Source organism: Periophthalmus magnuspinnatus, chromosome 21 (assembly GCF_009829125.3).
Source record: "Periophthalmus magnuspinnatus isolate fPerMag1 chromosome 21, fPerMag1.2.pri, whole genome shotgun sequence".
NCBI classification, from domain to species: domain Eukaryota; kingdom Metazoa; phylum Chordata; class Actinopteri; order Gobiiformes; family Gobiidae; genus Periophthalmus; species Periophthalmus magnuspinnatus.
Genome location: NC_047146.1, coordinates 11084802 through 11104665, shown reverse-complemented (window position 1 = coordinate 11104665; position 19864 = coordinate 11084802). Strand labels below are relative to the sequence as shown.

Here is a 19864-nt window from a genome sequence, read left to right as displayed (position 1 = left end):
GCTGTCAGTTGTAATGGCCCCAGCTGCTGCCACAGTGCTCCAGTGGTCAGGCTGCACTGTTGCTGGTTAAACCATCCTCTCCATTCGATGTTTCCTCGAGGTTGTCCACATGTCTCACCTCAGGCACGACTTATTACAACATAATAACACAGCATAACCTCCTAGGCCTATTTCACATATGGAAAGATTATCTAAGTATTCTCATCTGATTCCTATGTTCAACAGCTTTTTCTAAAAACTAGAACAAGCTGTTGAACTGGAGCAATGCAGTTCTTCTAGTAAATAGCCTACATTTCCTCATGAGAGGAAAATATAGGTTGCAGTATCTGGAACTTACAACATAAAACTTAGCCTGTTGTAAAGGTAAAATGTCTAATCTGCTGCATAAACACATGCACACACACAATAGGCTCTTGACCTTTTTATCCAGTTGCTAAAGTTAGACTAATTATCTCTCTCTACTGTGTTTTACATAATAATTGCAATTGCCAATCAATGATTGATTCAAACTTTTTAATCAGTGCTTAATATTAAAAGGTAAAGTAGACCGACCCATTGTCAACTTCTTGAGTCAAACATGTAATGGAGTTTATTACAATTGTGTCCAACAGAAGAAAATTGTTCTGAAAAAAGTTATGATGAATGTCTTCCAGATTGAATTCAACCCCAAAAGCTTGCACAGAGTGTAACACACAGTGTGACACAAAAACATTGTTGTAAGAGGAAAAGGAGTGTTGATTAAATTGAATGGAAAAAATAAGTATAAACTCAAAACTTAAGAAAGAAATGTATGTCAAGTTTAAACCTCTGTTAAGATGTAAACATCTAAAACATAATGGCATGAATGCTAACAGTACATCTGCAAACAAATATATTTAAAAATAAATATTCAAATAAATACTAGTGTCATAGCTTTCACAGTACATTTTGTAGTTTTTGTGAAAATACACACTGAAATGGGGATGTATATCAGTCAAATTTAGTGTCACTTAAGCTTTACTTTTTATGAAAAATATATCAATGTATTTCTTGATATGATCAGATAAAGACAGAATTCCAATAATGTACAAAGACAACACTTTTCATGGAACTATTTCACATCTCTTCAAACACAGCTACATTTTCCTTATTTATTCCCAGATTTGGGGAACAGGAGCAGAAATGGTTGCAACTGAACACTGTCATTATAAAGTGCAGTAAATGTGATCATACAAAAGTAGGTTTGAGGTCTTCTTTAAAAACTACAGGGTGTGGTGAGCAGTACAGGCCTGTGTAGTCCTCGTACTCGCTGTCTGAGTCAGAGGAGCTATCTGAGGTGGTGAGGGAGCCACGCTGCAGGCAGGATTCACAGTAGGGCCGGTGGTAGTAGCAGTAATCTGTAGAACTGCTGGAGTCCGAGTCCCAGTATCCAGACGAATCTCGAATGTGTCTTTTACAAAACATTTTACTCGTCTCCTTCCCTGGGTTTTCAGCTCCATCACAGCACACATCTTTTGTACACATTCTTACTGGAAACCTATGTAACCTCTGACCTTTTCTCCCAGTGCCATGTTCCTCTGCTTCTTTTGTCTTACTATTCTGAGCATCTTCTTCCTCTCCTTGAAGCAGTGTGCTGGGGTCACACGATTGTCCTTGATCCTTTGGTTTGCATGCATCTCTGGTTTTCCTACATGCGCTGTCTGCACCGGTGTAGAAACAATGAGGGGATAGGGCTCTTCTGGGTGAATGAAAAGGTGGTCTACGCTTCCTCATTGAATATGGAGAAATACTTGGATACTGGAAGACCACAGGCACGGGAGGAGAACGCTGGCTCCACACAGAAAGAGGGGAGAGTGTATCAGAACATTTGGTTTGAGCTGGGAAGATTTGCCCAGGAGATCTAAGTGTAGTTTCCAGAACTGTATCCACACTCAGTTCCTGAAGTATCTCCTGTAGTTGCTCACTGCTAACAAAACCAGTCATTTTAGAGTTTGATGGAGATGTAAAATCTTTGTGTTTGTTCAAAGCTTCTACAAGGGAGGGGTTCAACAATCTGCGTTGTTGCAGGGATGTGACAAATTTAGCTGCCTCTTCTGCAGTTCTGAGTAATCCAGAGGACACTTGAGGTGCTTTTTCCACAATCTTTGGAGAAGCAATAGAACTGTCTTCAGAAATTTCAGTCTCATTTAATATAGGAGAGGAGGCGGGTACTGGAGATGACAGCTTTGGTAATGTGGGTGCTGGTGAAGATGGTAAAACAGAAGAAGTGAGAAGAGGGCACAGAGTATCAGGTGAGCTTCTGGAGTTACAGTCCCTCTGAAGAAGACTTGGGTCCTCAGATAACAGCTCTGTGGTCTGGGTGGAGGAGGAGTGGAGGTTGGTTGTGGATGATGACATGTCTTGATCCAGGTTGGGAGCAAGTATCTGGCTGGCAGACATGAGGCGTAGAAGTTTTTCCTTGGCATTTTTTACCTGCTCCTGGAGACTGTCAATCACTGCATTTTTCTAAGGATAAAAAGACACAATATTTAGTTTATACAATACATTCATGTGTAATTTGCATTATTATTTGGACCAATGCTATTAGTTTACGTGAGTAGTGATACTTTAAAGATTCACTATGTAACTTTTCTGGTAAGAGTTACATTGTGCTTGCCATGTAGATGTTATTGCTGTGCATGTGATCTTCCACTGCGAGGCCTTTATTGCTTAAATAAATACCTTGAATAACATGCATCCTGTGTGCAGGGATGCCTCTCCACAGATCTGATTTTTAACATGGCCTCACCTGCTTGTCTCCATGGAGATAGACACGTTTAAGGCTATAGTGGAACATCTTTAAATTGAATGTTACTAGAATAAAAATCCTTGGGTTTTGATTTGTTCCTGAAAATCACTATAATTTGACAATAAATTAACATACTGTTTAAAATGGCATGTATAATATTTAAGTGAGTATGCAACAACCCCAAGTATGTGATTTGTATATTCACTTGACAAAGAGGTGATGCAGTACCTCATTAAGCAGCTTCTTCATGGAGTCATTCTCTCCCAGCAGGTAATAGATCTCCTCTTGGCTGTACAGTGAAGCCTGGCTCTTGCTGGGACTGCTAAAATACTTTGCCATCTGATTTGGATTGTTCTGGTCCTCCTCAAACTGCCTCCACTGGGTCAGCTGCAGTGGTGGAAAATTTACTTAATACCTTTATAAACTACAGTAAAAATTGCATCACATTGCATAAAGAAGCATGCATGGGTCCAGGTGCAATTGACTGTATTAGTCATGCTTCAAATATTTCCGGCCCACTTAAGATGCTCCCTTTTATCCAAACATAAAACCAGAGCCAGAAATTTGGAGAGTTGTAAACCTGTTAGCAGCAGGCTACGTAGTTTTGACTCATAAACGCCTTCTGTGTGACTCACGCTGACAGACAAGCGTTTAGGAAACTCAAGGTGTCTCTACAACTATAATTTATATAACTATAAATGATATATATATATATATATATATATATATATATATATATATATATATATATATATATATATATATATGTTTGTAATGTAAGAGACTCTTCCCTCGGGACATCCTAATTGCATATTTGAAGTATCATGCATAGTTTCTTACCTGTGGGACAAACAGCATGCAGTTAGTTGCCAGAGTGCAGATGAAGATGGCTCCTGCAACTGCGCTGTAGACCAGGTTGGGCCAGCTGTGCAGAAAAAAGTACACAGGGATGACCACCATGGAGGCCAGGGTGACCAGAGTTACAGCTGTTATGATGGTGGGCGACTGGTTGACTGGAGGATGACTGACGTTACTTGTGAGACCGGCCAAATAAGTTCCATAAAGTAGGAGACAACCCTAAAGGCATAAAGGAAATGTGTTAAGTTAAAAGTGCACTATGTAACTTTCTGGGATACTACCATCTGTTTATCTCAGTGGAGATATCAATACTTTGCTTGGAATGTTTGAATTACATTTTCTCAATCTCAATGTGAGTGAGCAAGCCTCTCCACAGATCTGACCTATACCTTGGTACAACATGCCATGGAGGTAGATACATTTAATACAATATTGTGGAACATTCCCAGAAAAGCGATAACATCTCCACGGAGTAAAACAGGTGGTAGATCCTCCACCAGAAAAGTTACATACCACACCTTTAACAAACAGCAAGGCATTCTATAGGGTTTGTAAGTCAACAGAGCCTATGGCTAAAGGCTACATTGTAAATATTATTATACCATAAAACATTGTCTGTACATAGATATGAACTAACTTTAATAATAGTGTAGAGACTTGAAACTCTGCACCAGGCTTCCATATTGATTTTCCCCTTTGCTGCGACATTATTACATAACAAGAGCGTGTTTGAGCATAAAACATCCACAGGTTGACAGCGTAATACTGTGCAGACAGGCTTACCTTTTGAACAGCTATAATGATGAGCCACAGATGTGAGTATACAGAGGAGCAGGACTGCACCCGAGACAGAGAGTAGGAAATCTCTTTTTCCACAATCTGAAGTTTAACAACATAAGATTTTGTTTTCATGAACAAATCACAAAAGTTAACAAGAACCTGAATTAAGTCATCACTACCTTAACAACAGCACCCAGAGAATGGGAACATTTGATTGGATCTGTGATGTTCCAAATCATGAGAATCAGTATGTCAATCAGGATTAGCAAAACCACCAGTCCCATCAGCTGAATATCCCTGATGATCTAAAAAAAAGACATGTAACCTTAACGCATCTGAATGCACAGCAATGATTAACTTGGGAAGTTATATTAGCATACCACTCTCTTGTCTGGAACCCTCTGTGTGAAAACTCTATACAGCCTCCATGTCTTCCCCAATATGGGACCAAACACCAAAGTACTGCCCAGACACAAAGCCCATATTCGAACCTATTGGACAAAACAGGGGCATGAGACCACCTCAGAAACATGTTACTGTCTTTCCATTATGGTTTACCTGAATGATGACTCCACTATACTGTCCATCAGCCGCAAACAAGAATCCACTGCTGTATGTGAGGATACTCCCAAATAGAGTTAGGACATTCAGATTGGGGCTGGACATCTTCACTATCCTGATGACACATAAACACAATTACATGATAAGGCCCTTCAAGTGAATGGCTCTATAGTAAAATATGTGTTATATTTTATTAATAATATAATAATTACTTCACCTATTGTTTTTAAAGCGCATTGTGAAGAAGAAAAACCCACACGCCAACAGGATGCCACAGGACAACATGGTCCAAACCACAGCACTCAGAACTGGGGACAATGCTCGTCTGGGAAGCTCCACAGCCATCTGCATGCAATTGGAAATATGGCTTATAATGCTATTTATCAGAGTTAATCGAAAAATGTTTTCTAAATAAAAATATAAAGGGACACCACAACAACAGTCTGTAAACATTGATTTTATTTCACAGTGTAAAACGAATTATTACATTAAGACATGTTAGTTATAAGAGAATTAAAACATTACATTCAGAAACCGTTAAAGCGCATCTTATTTTTAATAGATGAGCCTGAACCTTGGATTTCACAAGTCAGTTAAGCAATTGTAAATGTACTATTACCCATAGTTTATAGATTGACTGGAAGACTTTTGAGCATTTTTAAGGTACAAAAGTGAACAAAAAAATAAGCAAAAAAGTACAGTAAATTATTGAATGCTGAATTGAAGTGCAAGGCAAAAAAGAAAATTGATAATAGAACAGATTATGTCCAAGTTTATAAGACTGGAGAAATAATCAGAGGTGCAGAGTTGGTGCCTCCATGGTTACGACGGGGATTAAAGTATGGGTATAGTTTTTCAGTGAAAGAGTAACCAGTGAAAGAGTAAATGTGGCTGGCGGAATCTACATTGTAAAATGATACCTGCCCTCCCTCTATGTCCACATAGACTCCCATTCTCTGTGGCATGCTGACCAGTGGCACCGCAATGGGGGTGCTACTGAGTGCCCAGTAGCTCTTTGGATTCCTCATCCCCAATGCCCAATATCCATTTTCTGGATTCAACGTATTCCCTCCTTTTCTGTTCATAGATTCCTGTCCAACTCCAATATCCCACTCTGTTTTTCCCTTCACCACAATTTCAAAGTAAAACCTCCCACATGAGAAACCCTCTTTGCCCAAAACACTCACACAGGGGTAAAATCTTTTAGGATTTTCTGGTACATTAAGAGCAATATCATTGTGATAGACTTGCTTCATATTCTCTGACAGGACCAGCTTTGGATGAGCAGTGTCAGGGTCCAAAGTTACATTGACAGCGTATTGTCGCACCCGCTGGAACTCAGTGCTGCACAATCTCTTAACTTCATCCTTAACGGTCTCATCAATCTTGGATGCCACTTTCCGGACAGCTCTCCTCAAAGTGCCCACGTAAACAGCACTTTCGATGACAGTTTCACACCCGTCTTTGGTGACAGGCAGTTGGGAGAGAGCAGGAAAACTCTTGAGAAGGTACAGATCGTCTGCAATGTTTGACAGATGTTCTAGTTGGATGCTTCTCTGGCGTAGATCATTTATTTCTTGCTCTAACTCTAACATAGCTCCTTTGGCATTGATTTCCACTTGCCTTTGCTTTGTGTTGATAACCTCCCTCACCTCATCTTGGTCTTTCTGGAGCAGCTTAAAGAGTTTGGAGAAGATATGCAATCCTTCTTTGAGTTCCACTTCTGAGTTGTTTCTGCTGAGCTCAATAGCTTCTTGGATCATGTCTATTTTCTGAATCCGGCCCTCGATCATTTTCTCTACCTCAGTGTTTAACTCTCCAATTTGTTCCTTTATTTTTCTGCCCTGGTCTTCAATGGGGACAGTGTGGTGGTCGGTGTGCTCTTCTTGGGTGCAGACTGGGCAGATGTAGGTTTGGTCAGTGTTGCAGAACAGCTCCAGCAGCCTCTCATGCTTCACACACATTCTCTCCTGCATGTTCATGCGAGGGGCAATCAGGGTGTGCTTCTTAAAGGTCCCCAGGACGTGGTGTGGTTCTAAGTGGGTTTCACAGAAGGAGGCCAAACAGTCCAGACAGGACTTTAGAGCCGGGACCTTTCTTCCAACACACACATCACATAAGACTTTGCATGAAGTTTGATCTGAGCTGAGTTCAATGTTCTGGGCTCTAGATGTCCTGAACTGAGCAGCCACCTCAGCAATGAAGGTATTGACTTTGAGCTCTGGTCTCTTGTAGAACTTGTGTTTGCACATGGGGCAAAGTGACATGTCAGTGCTCTGCCAGTATCCTCGTATGCAGTCCCCACAAAAATTATGACCACAAGGGGTGGATACAGGCCGATTGAACAGATCCAGACAGATAGGGCACCGGAGCTGCTCCTCCGACAGCAAACTGCCAAACGTAGCCATAGCTGTGAGTAGAAAGAGGGAAATGCAGGCTTTAATGATATGGTCCAAATACCTCTGACCTATTTATATTTATAGTAGCAAAGCTATGGTGTTTCATTTCATTACACATTCTCTTTTGAGTCCGATATATTTATATCAACATAAATAGAACCATAACAAACTTCAGGACCCTTGGTTTTTAAGGACACAGTTCTACTTACTTTATATATGTAAATTCTCAGCACACTAGTGATCACAAATGTGTACAGCAATGCGGAATTTCTCTAAAAGTGTTTTTCCAGTTTTACATTGAATCCTATGCCTCACCATAATCATGGTGAAAATGTGGTCAAACAGGTGCTTCGTGTCAACACAAGTGCAAAACATTGTAGGTGTGTATTTACCTTTATCTCCTCAATACACTTTCACTATCAATAAAGAATTGACTAGATTGTTTAGATTGTTCGTCTGATTTTTGTTCATAACTCAGTCTGACCACTGCTAAACACACAAGATACATCAGACCTGTTTAGTGTTAGTCTTGCTTTTTTATGCCAGTAAAACAGTTCAAAAGATATTTCATTACAATTATTTCATGCCTTTTCACCTAAATAAGTGAATATGATGTAGTTACAAGTCATACATTTAGCCCACTCTATCCCACATATAGACAAACAAGGCAACTTACCGTGATAGTGTTGTTAGTCAATGCCTGTAGCAGCCTGCCGGTGTTACTACTCTCTTACTGGTTGAGGTATTTGTAAATGACATTCCCCTGAGTGCGGTGCAGTCTCTTAAAGGACACCACACACAGCACTAAACATAGCGACAGTTATATTGACACTGAGGGGAACAGCGTATAGGAGGAGTCAAAGCAGAAATGGGAAGGGCCAGCAGGGAGACACATGGGGTCAAAGACAGACAAACAAGATAGGCCAGGTTACCGTGGTTAAGCTGCACATCCTCTGAAGGACCAGGAGGGCCTCAGCACTGTTCAGGCCTGAGGGGATGGAGCACTTTGAGGAGTCACAGTGGGTGCTGCAGTTGGGCTCCATGTCTCAGCTGCCAGTGGGACCACTGCTAAACACACATCCTGGACCAACACAAGCCCACAATACATTTTAGACTCCTTGTATAAAATGTCTTTATTTTCAACAAATGAACTACCCTGACTGAGTTTACTATTGAGATGTAGTGATGATTGTAAAGTGTCTGAAGGTTACTGTCCTCTCATAACTGCATAAGTTATCTCTGCCCACAAAGGCAAAGTGCGATAGCTTTAAGCAAACATTCAAACTGGACTGTGCCAGCACTGGTCTGACCCTCTCACTCTGAGTAGAGCTCACTAGTTCATGGGCCCCAATATGTGAAGTAACTGCGTGCTCCAAGCGGAGTAAGCAGGTTCAAATCTGGACCTAGGTCCATTTATTCCAGGTTACAGGGGTATTGGAGTTCAATATGGCACTAGGAAGGTTGCAAACTAAAACTAAAAATAATAATAAAAGACATTCATTGGAAGTAAAAATAGAACAGATTTAGGTATTATCCTCTTCATACATATTTGCTGTACTCATGAATCTAAAATGCATTGCAACGTAAAGTATCAGATATGTTGCCTTTGTTAAGGTTTATTCAGTTGTAAAGCTTGCAGTCTCCACAGAGTGGTGCTCTTACAAAAACATCAAGAGGTGGAGGTCATGGCTCAGTCTGGCACACAAACAAGGGCTTAGATAACAGTTTTTCTTATACAGAGAATGGAGTAATCAAAAGGACATTTTTGTTTGTGTAGAGTTTCACTTATACCTGTGGTGATGAAGCCCACATGATGAGCCCTGTCATCATACCAGTCTGAAGCCACAGCGCACCTTCGCCCACTGTTCTGTCATTGCTGCCACAGGCATTTTTATGAGACTGCCCTCGCTGCTCTGACATGTTACAGGTTTAATTATGCTGCGTGGATCAGCCAATTCTGAGCTGTAACTAGCACACTGAGTCACTCACAGTGTTAGGACCACCTGACGCTTAGAGAGGGGCAGACAGGTGACTAGTTTGTTATTGAAACAATCACTGTCTGTACTGACTAACATACCTGTGGGCTAACAACACACACAGTTGATCATTTTTACATTGTAAGAGTTGAAAGGTTCTTCATGCCAAAGTCCACTGATGTCTGCAAAACAATACAGTGGCCTATCGATCAAATGTGTGCAATTCCAGCCCATGTCGTCTTGTCACTTTCCAAGTTTAGATCACAGTTCTGTTTCCCACAGGAAAAAACGCAGCACACAGGCATTTCCTCCGGTTTGTAAGAAATGTGCTCCATAGGAGGGAACAGCCACCCTGCTGAGGTTAACAAAGGTTGTAGGACGTCCCGTCACATGGGGCTCAGTGTGTAAGTGTATTTTTATGGACATGTTTTGATATTTCTGAGTCTAGAAATGTCTTTTGTAAACTTAGACAGTTTGTTACCTACTACTTGGAGCTGCTGTTCATAAAGGTGGGACTGAACCATACAGCTTTCACTTTCTCACCTCTGAGCAGGGCTTTCATTTCCTAAAATCCAAGCCACAGTTGGGATTTGCATTGATATCCCAGCTCCTAAACCCATTCATTGTGCTGTCAGTCTCCCTGTATGCCTTTTTTAAGCTGAGCATAGAGGTGATCAGGAAGGTGACAGAACTGAAGCCTGGTTGAGGGGCCAATATTCAAACATTCCTCCACACTCCGTAATCCGTTTAAACGTTTTTCTTCACTAAGCTCAGTTAGAATGCAATTATTAACATTCAACTTCTGTCTGAGCATACAGTGCATTTATAATTTACTTATTTTCTGATTCAACAGGAAAACCGTGAGATGTAAAACTTAGCCAAGGTAGGTTCTAAATAATAGGAAGAATAAAATCAGTCAACTTTAGTGGTGAAAGAACATGTCATTGTTACATATACTGGCTAAATGAAACAAGGAACAACTTAAGTGTAACTCTTTGGAAAGTAAAAGAGAATCCTGTGTCTTCATGAGCAAACAAATAATAATACTGATTTGTTGAAGCATCTTATATTGCACATAGTACAGTACAGAAAAAAAAACTATTTTAATGTATCAGTCTAGTATTAAAAAGATGTCAGACCTGAATCTTCACAGCACATGGAGGATCCCAACCCTTCGACCCGCTCTCCGGTCCATCTTGTAAACTTTGAAGAACACCATAAACAAAAAGTAAAAAGTATCATAGTTCCATTAGTCCCATTTTGTTCAGGTTTTTGGAGGGAAAAACAGTTTCATAAAGTGTCCAGAGCGTGAGGATCCTGTCACTGAGGAGAAGGCAGAGTGACGGTAGGAGTTTTCATCTGAGTCAGTCAGAGGAGGGAGGAGGGAAAGTAAGTGTACATTTCTTTTGTGCGCTCTGAGCTACTTACCAAATGTTTTTAGAGTGTGAGGTGACCCATGGGTAGCCAGGCTTTTTGACCGAGTGAGTCCAGCAGTATCCCGAGGGACTGGGTGGCATATGGGACGTGCAAATACATCACCCAATAACAGCTTTAATGGAAACAGAAACAGAAGGGAGTTAAGTTTCCTGATTACGACAGATATTGTGATATTCTAAAAAAAAACCCCAAAAAAAACAAAACAGAAAAACTCTTACTCTCGCTCATAGCAAGTACAGTTATCTTCATTTGTTCCCAAAGATAGAGGTGTTATTAAGTCGTCACAGAGATTTATAGTGAGAGCCAACACTCACGGTCATTCCAGATTGGGGAGTGTCAATGTTGCAGCTTTAGCATGTGGGGAAATGTCTCCTGAGGAAGAGCACAAGGATATATATTCATTAGTTACATACAGTAGGACTATAAATCATAAATGCCAGAATTGTGACATGTTTGTGCTTGACAGCTGTGGCATAATAACTGTGAACGGTCCTGAAGAGAAACACAAGTTGGTCTTGATTCAGGAAGAAAAAAGATGACTGATGAGAAATGAAAAGCTGCTTAGGTTTCTCTGTGTGGCTCAATGGCTGGAAAAGCAATACATATGCAGACAATGGACCTATCACACCACAGTTTGAATCCTGTCACTAACTTGCTGAATTTTGCCGAATGTTTTTTTTAGTGTTACGATTTATATGAGTAATATCAATAATCAGTCCATAATAATTAATACAGAGAATGAGGGGGGGATGAATATTGATAAAATGTAGATTTATTTTTTAACATACCGTGTTCTTGGGTCTAGTCACAAATATAAATGATCAGGTTCAATATTTGTGAATATAATTTCTGAATATTTCTTATGAAAATTCAATGTAATCAGTAGGAAAATCTGTCTCTTGCCCCCCATTGAATCGATACCTGCTCAAAATAGTGTCTACTTTTGATACAAGCTTCAGTATTGATTAGTATTTGATTTGACAAAACCTAGTTTCTACACATTATCTGTTTCCTTATGTGCCATGCGTGTATCCAATTTTTATAAAACATTATGGTCCCAAAATGCATATGTATCTATCTATCTATAAACAAATGCATAATATTCACTCGTTATGGATCACAGTGGCCTATCACTTGTTGGCCTACTTACATTAGATGAAACTGGGAAAAAAAACAACATTGTAGAACAAATTTGCTCCACATCAACTAAACAGGAATCTCCCCAATACAATTCAAGATATCTGTAAAATATATGGACTAAAATCACATCGTCTTTAAAATCTTCTGCATATGAAAAGCATTGCACAGTGAACATTTCTATGTGAACTTACTGAATGCCTGTCTGCTCTGTTACAGCTCACGCGTGGCACTCACTATCAAGTTTCCCTCGAGATCAGGTTCAATATAGGCTCCTCCAGTGGCAGGTGGACAGTACCACATCTCATGTTACAGGTCTGAATATTTTATGAACTGGCCATGCGTCGTTTAGTCAAAAGCCAGAAGTCAAAGGCAAGGATACGAAGAGGGTGAATGTAACAATAAACCTTTTGCTCTGCTGATGTTACAATGAGCTGCTGCTGCTCATTAAAATGTTTAAATTACAGGTGTCACTAACAGTTTGTACCCTGACTACATGATGTGTGCACCTGACAAAACAAATAGGGTTTTTGGTCTCACAACATTTCCTGTTGAGCACTGACACTGCTGTTTCCTGGCATGGGGGCACCAGCTCTGACAAATCACCACAAAAACGACTCTGTTTTGGTAGATACTAATGGCTTTTTGGGAGTAAATAAATCTTGATCAAAGTGCATTTAAGACACTGTCCCAAACTCGGCCAAGACACTCCCCTGTGACAAGTCCAGGTTTGCCCTCTGTAAGTGCACACAAATCCTCTATGTGTAATGCAGCAGCTCCTCCTGCTGTGTTGCCAAGGACTCTGGATTAGCAACGGTGGATCACAGCAGCAATGGGGCATCCGGGCGAACATAGAGCTGATTTTGTGGTTAAGTAACAGATGCTGCAAAATACATAAATGAAAATATATAGCTACCAGTAAAATGAAGTGTTCAAGCTATAGACTAGACCGAATACAAATAGATCTCAGTGTAGGGACCGTTGGAGAATGTGTGCTTTTGACACTGATTTTTCACTTCATAATTTAGTTATTATATTTTTTATATGGCCCATGCTGTACCACGACCAGATAAAAAGTCAATACATGGAAAATGGTTATTGGGTAAAATACCCTACCTGATTGCTATACTATTTTAAAGGGGCACTAGGCAGCTTTTCTGATGGAAAATTATTTACTATGCTATTTGTCTAAATGAAGATGTTCCACAGTAGGCTATAGGAGTAAACCTAGAAATACCTACCTTATATTTATTCAATTACATACATAGTAAAACATGCATTCTTACTGTGAGCATGCATGCCTTTCCACAGATATGACCTGGCCTGGTGGCCTCAGCTGCTTGTCAGCATATAGATTAAGGCTGCAATGGTTAAATGACTAATTTTTATTTTCATAATTGTAATCTTTATTTGGACTATACAGGTTCTAAATTACATACAGAAACTTCTGTACTGCGAAGTCACCACTTTCAACCTTTATTTGGTTGAAAATGAAACCTACTTTAAAAGTTTCAGTGTACAGTGGAAATAATAGTTGTGAGTTGATAGCAGTTGACTAATCAAACAGTCACTAACTGACAAAATGATTACTGAATAACTAAAATAATCGTTAGTTGCTGCCTTAATGCAGAGAGATAAGTTTAATGCAAAACTGTGGGATATATGCACTGGCAGAGCAATAGTATCTCCATGGAGACAGTAAACCCCAGAGACATATAATTAGTTGTCTATGGCACACCTTTAAACTAGGGCTATATTTTCTGTCAGGGGTGATGTAAGATACATTTAAACACGCATGCATTTATGTCCTGAGGTTAGGCTAAAACAAGGCCACCTAATGCATGACATTTTAGACCTATAAAAAACACTTAATACATTTACATGTTCATCTTTTCCTGTAGAAGAAATAAAAGTGTGAGCTATGTTTGCGAGGCTATAGTCAACCAAAACAGTACAAGAGCTCATGCACAGGTTGTATTCTTATATTCTCAATCAACATCATTTCTCTCCACAGCTGCCTGGCACTCACACAGAGCTCAAAGCCAAAAAGTAAAAAGTATAAAGTGTCATAAACGTTCTATCCTTGCACCCATTTTGATCCCTACATCTACTTTAGGCTACAACAAATATAAAGAGTTTACAAAGAACAAAAAATGCAGAGTTTACTGTGCTGTAGGAAAAGTGTTTCCTCTGTATTTGACCCTATAGTCAATGTCGCCAGATTAGTCCAACTTTATTGATTCATGAGGAAGACACAATGTTCCTCATGTACTGACACTACGGCGAAAAGGGTGTATATTTTGGTGTATATTTGAGGCCAGAGGGCGCGTGGCATTTATGAACCTTTTTTCTGTTATTCATGACTCTGTGTAGAGCTCCTGAAGTACACACAGCTCCTAAACTACACACAGCTCCTTAAGTACACAGCTCCTAAAGTACACACATCTCTTTAAGTGCACAGCTCCTGAAGTACACACAGCTCCTAAAGTACACACAGAGTTCCTGAAATACACACAGCTCCTGAAGTACACACAGAGCTCCTGAAATACACACAGCTCCTGAAATACACACAGAGCTCCTGAAATACACACAGAGCTCCGGAAGTACACACACAGCTCCTGAAATACACAGAGAGCTGCTGATAAATGTGGCAGATGAAAACCAACATCATGTTTGAAGTGGCCTGTATGTTGTTTTCATTGTAAAATGCAGAAAACGTATGATATTGCAGAAAAACAAATCTTAATCCTAAAAATATCCTAATACCAAATCCAGACCTGACTCAGGCCGGGCTCACATGAGATGGAGTGGGGAGTGGCAGTAGGTGGGCTCAAGATATCCGCCCTTCTGTCAGACCAGCTGCAGACCTCGAGCACAGAGTATAGGGCAGCCAGTCTGGTGAACCTGCCCGGCCTAACCCGCTGAGCATTGGTCTCTTCCCCAGCCTGGAACCAGCACCGAGGACACCCCAGGCTGATGCGCAGCGACTTGTGTCCAAAGATATGCATGCTGTTGTTTTATCCTTAAAGCGATCATGACTTTGTGTTGAAAAGATTAAAAAGCTATCCTCAACAATACTTAACTAGCAAACACACTTATGGTTACCAAATTACAACAATTAAACTCAGTAGATGCAGTGACTTTTATGGGTAGGCAGCAGACCTGGGATGGACATCAATATTTAGTCAATAACAATTTAATCAAACCACTTTTTTATACAAACTAATAGCAAATTAATGTATCTAGTTTACATATTAAGTGCATAATGAGCCTTTGAAGATCTACATAGTCCAGAACAGCCACATGTTCCTCCACACACGTGTAATAGTCCCGTTAGTCACAAACACCGTTGCTTTTTTTTTTTAAAGGCCACTTCCAGACCTGCAGTATGATTTGCGTGCACCATGCGTTCACGTCAGTTTTAATAAATCCCGGACAATGTCTTGTTTTGGGCACGTCATTCGCCAATTATACACACCGGTTTCGCCATACAGAAGTTTCATAAATGAGGGCCAATAGCTTGCAACAAAAAACACCCTAACAAGATGAGATGCATGCAAACTCTGCAAAGAAAAAGATCTATTAAGACTTTAAAACTAATTACATACAAGATAAACATTCAAATGCCCTAGAATAGTGTTGCTCAGTTGTCCAAAATGTTGACTACATAAGTGCCTAGAAAGGACAAATTCATCTAAAGTGAGCACCACTTGTGGCTCTTGCTAATTTTCCACTGTAAAAAGGCTATAAGTAAGAGGAGAAGATCAGAGGTATAGGGTACACCACTAATACTCCTGTTAATTGCAGGTGAGACTAACAAAATATCAGGATTACCGAGTGCGGCCTCTCAGGTTGCATCTTGGTGAATTTACGAGTCATGTCAAGTGGGTTAACTGTAACATAAGTCCCAATTCAGTGTCGTACATTTGGAACAAAAACAAAGTTAAAAAGCAGGAGAAAACAAACACCTATTTAATAAATAACCTATTTATGACCAGACAATGAAACAGATGAATATGAATGCAGTTAAGATTATGAATCAATAGTTTTAAACCAAATTTAATTAGACAACAAAAGTCAAAATACATGTTTAACTCATGTTCTATGTGTACAATTAAGTTAAATTGTTTTACAAGAGAACAATAAATGAATACAGGTGCATAGTCGACTAGTGTTAAATGAATAACGAGTTTTGCTTTATAATTATATATATTTTTTTTTATAAATCTATAATAATAAATGGTTTGTGGTTAGGTGTAGATAAAACACAATCACATTTGCCATGGTTACATTTCTCCATACCTCATTGATTTGGTTAAGAGATCAGTAAAACTAGTAAGGCACTAAGCAAACAAAAGCATAGAAACTAATGTAACATAAAGGACCCATATTTTATTTCTAAATATTAGATGTGCAATCAGGAAGCTCCTTGTACTCAACATAACATAGAGAAAGTAAAAAAGATTCTGTTAAAATTGAGTACTCTTGACATAAATATTTTCTGTGTGTATAAACTCACAGTCTCGTGTGTGCAGGGAGTTTAGTACTGATCAGAAACATGGAGTAGCCATTTCCACTCTAGTGTTCTATAGTTGCCACTGTGTTGTATATACTACAGCCATTGTTCTTTCTTGGTTTTCCCAGGTCCACCCTACAGTCACTTCCTGTGCATGAGCCTAGATAAGCATTCTTGTACCTACTCACCCATGTGGGCCTTTTAGGCAAATCCCGGGCTCTGCACGAGCACATAGCTTATACCTACAGTTTTAACAGCTTGAAAAATAGCCCCTGAGGTCCATATAATATAGTGATTGGAACTAGTGTAAGGCACAACTTACAATCTTAAATGGTTAGTACAGCACCAGTATGTATTTAAGGGGAACACTTTAGTGAGTGTTGTGTGGCGCTATCCCAGAAGCACCCTCTGCAGCCGGTCAGCTGGCACACTGGACTCATCCTCCGACTCAGCATCACTCTGAGGGTTGGAGCTGCAGGGGGACGTGCACTCAGGGGAGCACAAGTAGTGCATCAACGGCAGCCGGTACTTCCCACAGAAGTCCACAAATTTGATGTGACGCACACATGAATCAAAGTACACACCTGGAAAAGTAAGTGAAGTCAGTTTCAATGAGGCCAACACCACCAGAGAAATGCATTCTGTTTTTATCCTACAACCATTACTTACCAGCACATTTTGGGTTAGGGCACTTGCTGGCCAAATCCAGATAGTGCAGCAAATTATCTGGCAGTTCATGTGGAAAATATGGTATATTTCTGCTCTTGATGGTACGTCCTGCCAACTCTAATAGTGAAGGTGGGTCATAGGTCATTTCTTTGACAAAGCGAACTACCAGGGGGTTGCCGCGAAGGCTTAGTTCTTGCAGGTGGACCAAGCTGAGTATCTCCCGGGGCAGGTAAGTGAGCAAATTGTTGTGTAGACTCAGAGATCGCAGAGAGTTCAGCCTAAAAGCAAAATTCTTTAGCTTTTGCAGTCACATTGCAGATGATAAAATATATATGTACACACGATGTCGTTGATTGACATTACCTGGTGAGCTGTGGGGGTACACTTTGAATGCGGTTATCGCAGAGAACCAAGTACGTAAGGAAAGGCAGATTAGCCACTTCAGGAGGAATGGCATTGATGAGGTTACCTCCCAGATACAGCAGCTCTAGACTGGAAAAATGTTAAGTCAAATATTATACTTCAGCTTACTATATGTATTACAATTTTTAACCACAGGAGGGAGCCAGAGATGCATAGGTGCAGTGAAGGTCGAATGGTATTAATCAAACTTGATACAATCAAAGAAAATCGAACACTGATCGTTTTTTAGTTGAAGCAGGTAGTCAAACCAAGTAAAATTACCCATAATGTGTCCATATGACTAAACTGACTTTACTGAAAATGCTGACCTAGTAGTTTAGGGCCTGGTATAAGAAAAGTAAAATTATCTAAAAACTTGTATGGCTGTATGGTTGGTCAGAGCTTAAGTGAGCTGTCAGACTATCCGCCTGCAGGAACTGATGACACAGCGACAGAGAGACACAGGCCATTATACTGTCCTTGGTGGCTGAGCTGCAAAGGCATGTGACATGAGATGAGACAGTGAGGGTCTGCCTGGGGCTCTCAGGCTGCATTCTCACACTGGACAAGACACATTAGAACTCACACATACGTTTGGGAGCACTAAGGGAACCAAATAAAGGACTAATACTGCTGCATTGTGTAGAATATTTGAATTTTAAATTAAACTGTTGTTCTCAAAATATCTGCAGATTTCAGTGATCAGCTTTTAACAGATATAATTTAAGGGGCAGTCCTGTCTGGAAACATTAGATTTATTAAATTAAACTAGGGCTTAACGAGTAGGAAAATGATTTTCCAAGTAAGACTATGGTTCAAATATTTTAATATACTGAGCTCACATTGTAGAATTACATATGGTTAAAATCTCAGTAGAATGGAAAGGGACAGGAAGAGGTACGGTTTTTCTCTTTTTAACCAGGATTACATTTACAGACTAACCCATATTCTTGTGCTTGTGTACATGTATGTAATATCCAATTTAGAGATGTTAAATTAAATAAAAAATCTACACATTTGATTTTGAAAAGATACAGTGATACACGTGTGAGGATAGCTTATTAGTTCTTGGCTCTGTTTTGTGCAAAAACTGGGTTTAGCTCATGATCTCTGGTCCAGGTCACTATGGATTGCTACTTTAACTCACAAAAAGATAAGACAACGAGACTATTGATTTCTGCTGGTAGGGGCTTGGTGACCTAGAAAGACTATATTTTCCACCATCCATCCTTAAATTAGGCCAACATTGTTAAGGTAAGTCTGCCTACACGTTAAACTCTGCATTGCACCACACACATTTATTTATGTTATTGTACACTGTAATGTTTTAATGTAGTTTTAAATCTCCTGTGGAAACCATGGTAACGGCTGTCCTCGAGGGTCAGTCAACAGATTTAGTGCACATCTAAGTTTAGCAAAATTTTAGGTAGTTTTAGTAGTTTATTTACCGTACAATCTTATTTTACAACATGCGATAGGTAAAACAAATGGCCTTTTGATCTAATGAACGTGTGCAAAAAGTTACAACTCACCCTGACCACTGTTTTACAGCATTGAACTCTTTAGTTGTGAAGCAGTATTTTCATACCTTGTCAGGTTTTCTATCTCAGGGGGGATACTTTTGAGTCTGTTTCCACCGAGTGAAAGCGACTGCAGACGCAGCATTTGGGTGCACTGAAGAGGGATCTCCTCAAATCTGTTGCCACTGAAGTTCAGCACCTCCAGAGGCAAAGAGCCAAACTCTTTGGGCAGTGAATACTCGTCCAGTCGGTTGTTCTTGGCTAGCAGTGTTGTTAGCTTGGTTAGCCGTGTGATGCCCTCGCACAGGCTCGTCAGTCCGTTGTTGCTAATGTCCAAAAACTCGAGGTTGCTGAAAAGGTAAATAGAGGAGGGCAGAGAGACCAACCGATTGTTGTTTAGATACATTTGCTTTGTGTCATTTTTTCTCTCGTCGCTAACAGCATCAGCATTCAAAGTGCTAAGATTCAGGCGTGAAAAGTCCAGTAGGCCGTCGCCTGTTGCTGCGGCCCCTTCGTGAAACTCCATTTTTTAATCGATGGCGACTCCTTGTGCCCCGCTGTCAAAGTCCCGCTGGTCCCGTTAAAGACGAGTCAAATCCAGGAGTTCTTGCCTCTCTTTAAAATGAAGAACGAAGCGGGACAAAGGCGTTTCTATACTAACGGGGCCCGCTGTTACCCACATCGCTTCAGAAAAAGTATCTGGGGCAGTGTATGGGGCATGGAGGGCGAACTTCTACACCACATGCATCTACCACAGAAAAAACTACAACCAGCCTTTCTTGGGGAAAGGTTCTCGCGTAGAGATTGGTTCCCTCTGGTACAAAGCCCCGCCCACTGACTGT

The 19864-nt window shown here is 40.2% G+C and overlaps 2 protein-coding genes across 3 annotated transcripts; both read right to left on the bottom strand.

Annotated features, from left to right (window-relative positions):
• Window positions 1–584: 584 nt before the first annotated feature.
• gpr156 (G protein-coupled receptor 156) lies at window positions 585–10663 on the bottom strand. Of its 2 annotated transcripts, XM_055230645.1 has the most exons (10): window positions 10481–10663; window positions 8298–8446; window positions 5184–5311; window positions 4964–5081; window positions 4786–4896; window positions 4585–4710; window positions 4409–4504; window positions 3608–3844; window positions 2996–3154; window positions 585–2484 (listed from the first exon to the last, which is right to left on the bottom strand). In XM_055230645.1, the coding sequence occupies exons 2-10, from the start codon at window positions 8406–8408 to the stop codon at window positions 1207–1209; spliced, it is 2364 nt and encodes a 787-aa protein (XP_055086620.1). In that variant the 5' UTR covers window positions 8409–8446; window positions 10481–10663; the 3' UTR covers window positions 585–1206. The 2 variants fall into 2 exon arrangements, with proteins under 2 accessions (XP_055086620.1, XP_033842709.1); XM_033986818.2 differs by lacking the exons at window positions 8298–8446; window positions 10481–10663 and adding an exon at window positions 6187–7590.
• A 5772-nt stretch (window positions 10664–16435) lies between these two features.
• lrrc58b (leucine rich repeat containing 58b) lies at window positions 16436–19798 on the bottom strand. Its single transcript, XM_033986814.2, has 4 exons — window positions 19091–19798; window positions 17464–17592; window positions 17101–17378; window positions 16436–17015 (listed from the first exon to the last, which is right to left on the bottom strand). The coding sequence occupies exons 1-4, from the start codon at window positions 19546–19548 to the stop codon at window positions 16822–16824; spliced, it is 1059 nt and encodes a 352-aa protein (XP_033842705.1). The 5' UTR covers window positions 19549–19798; the 3' UTR covers window positions 16436–16821.
• Window positions 19799–19864: the final 66 nt, after the last annotated feature.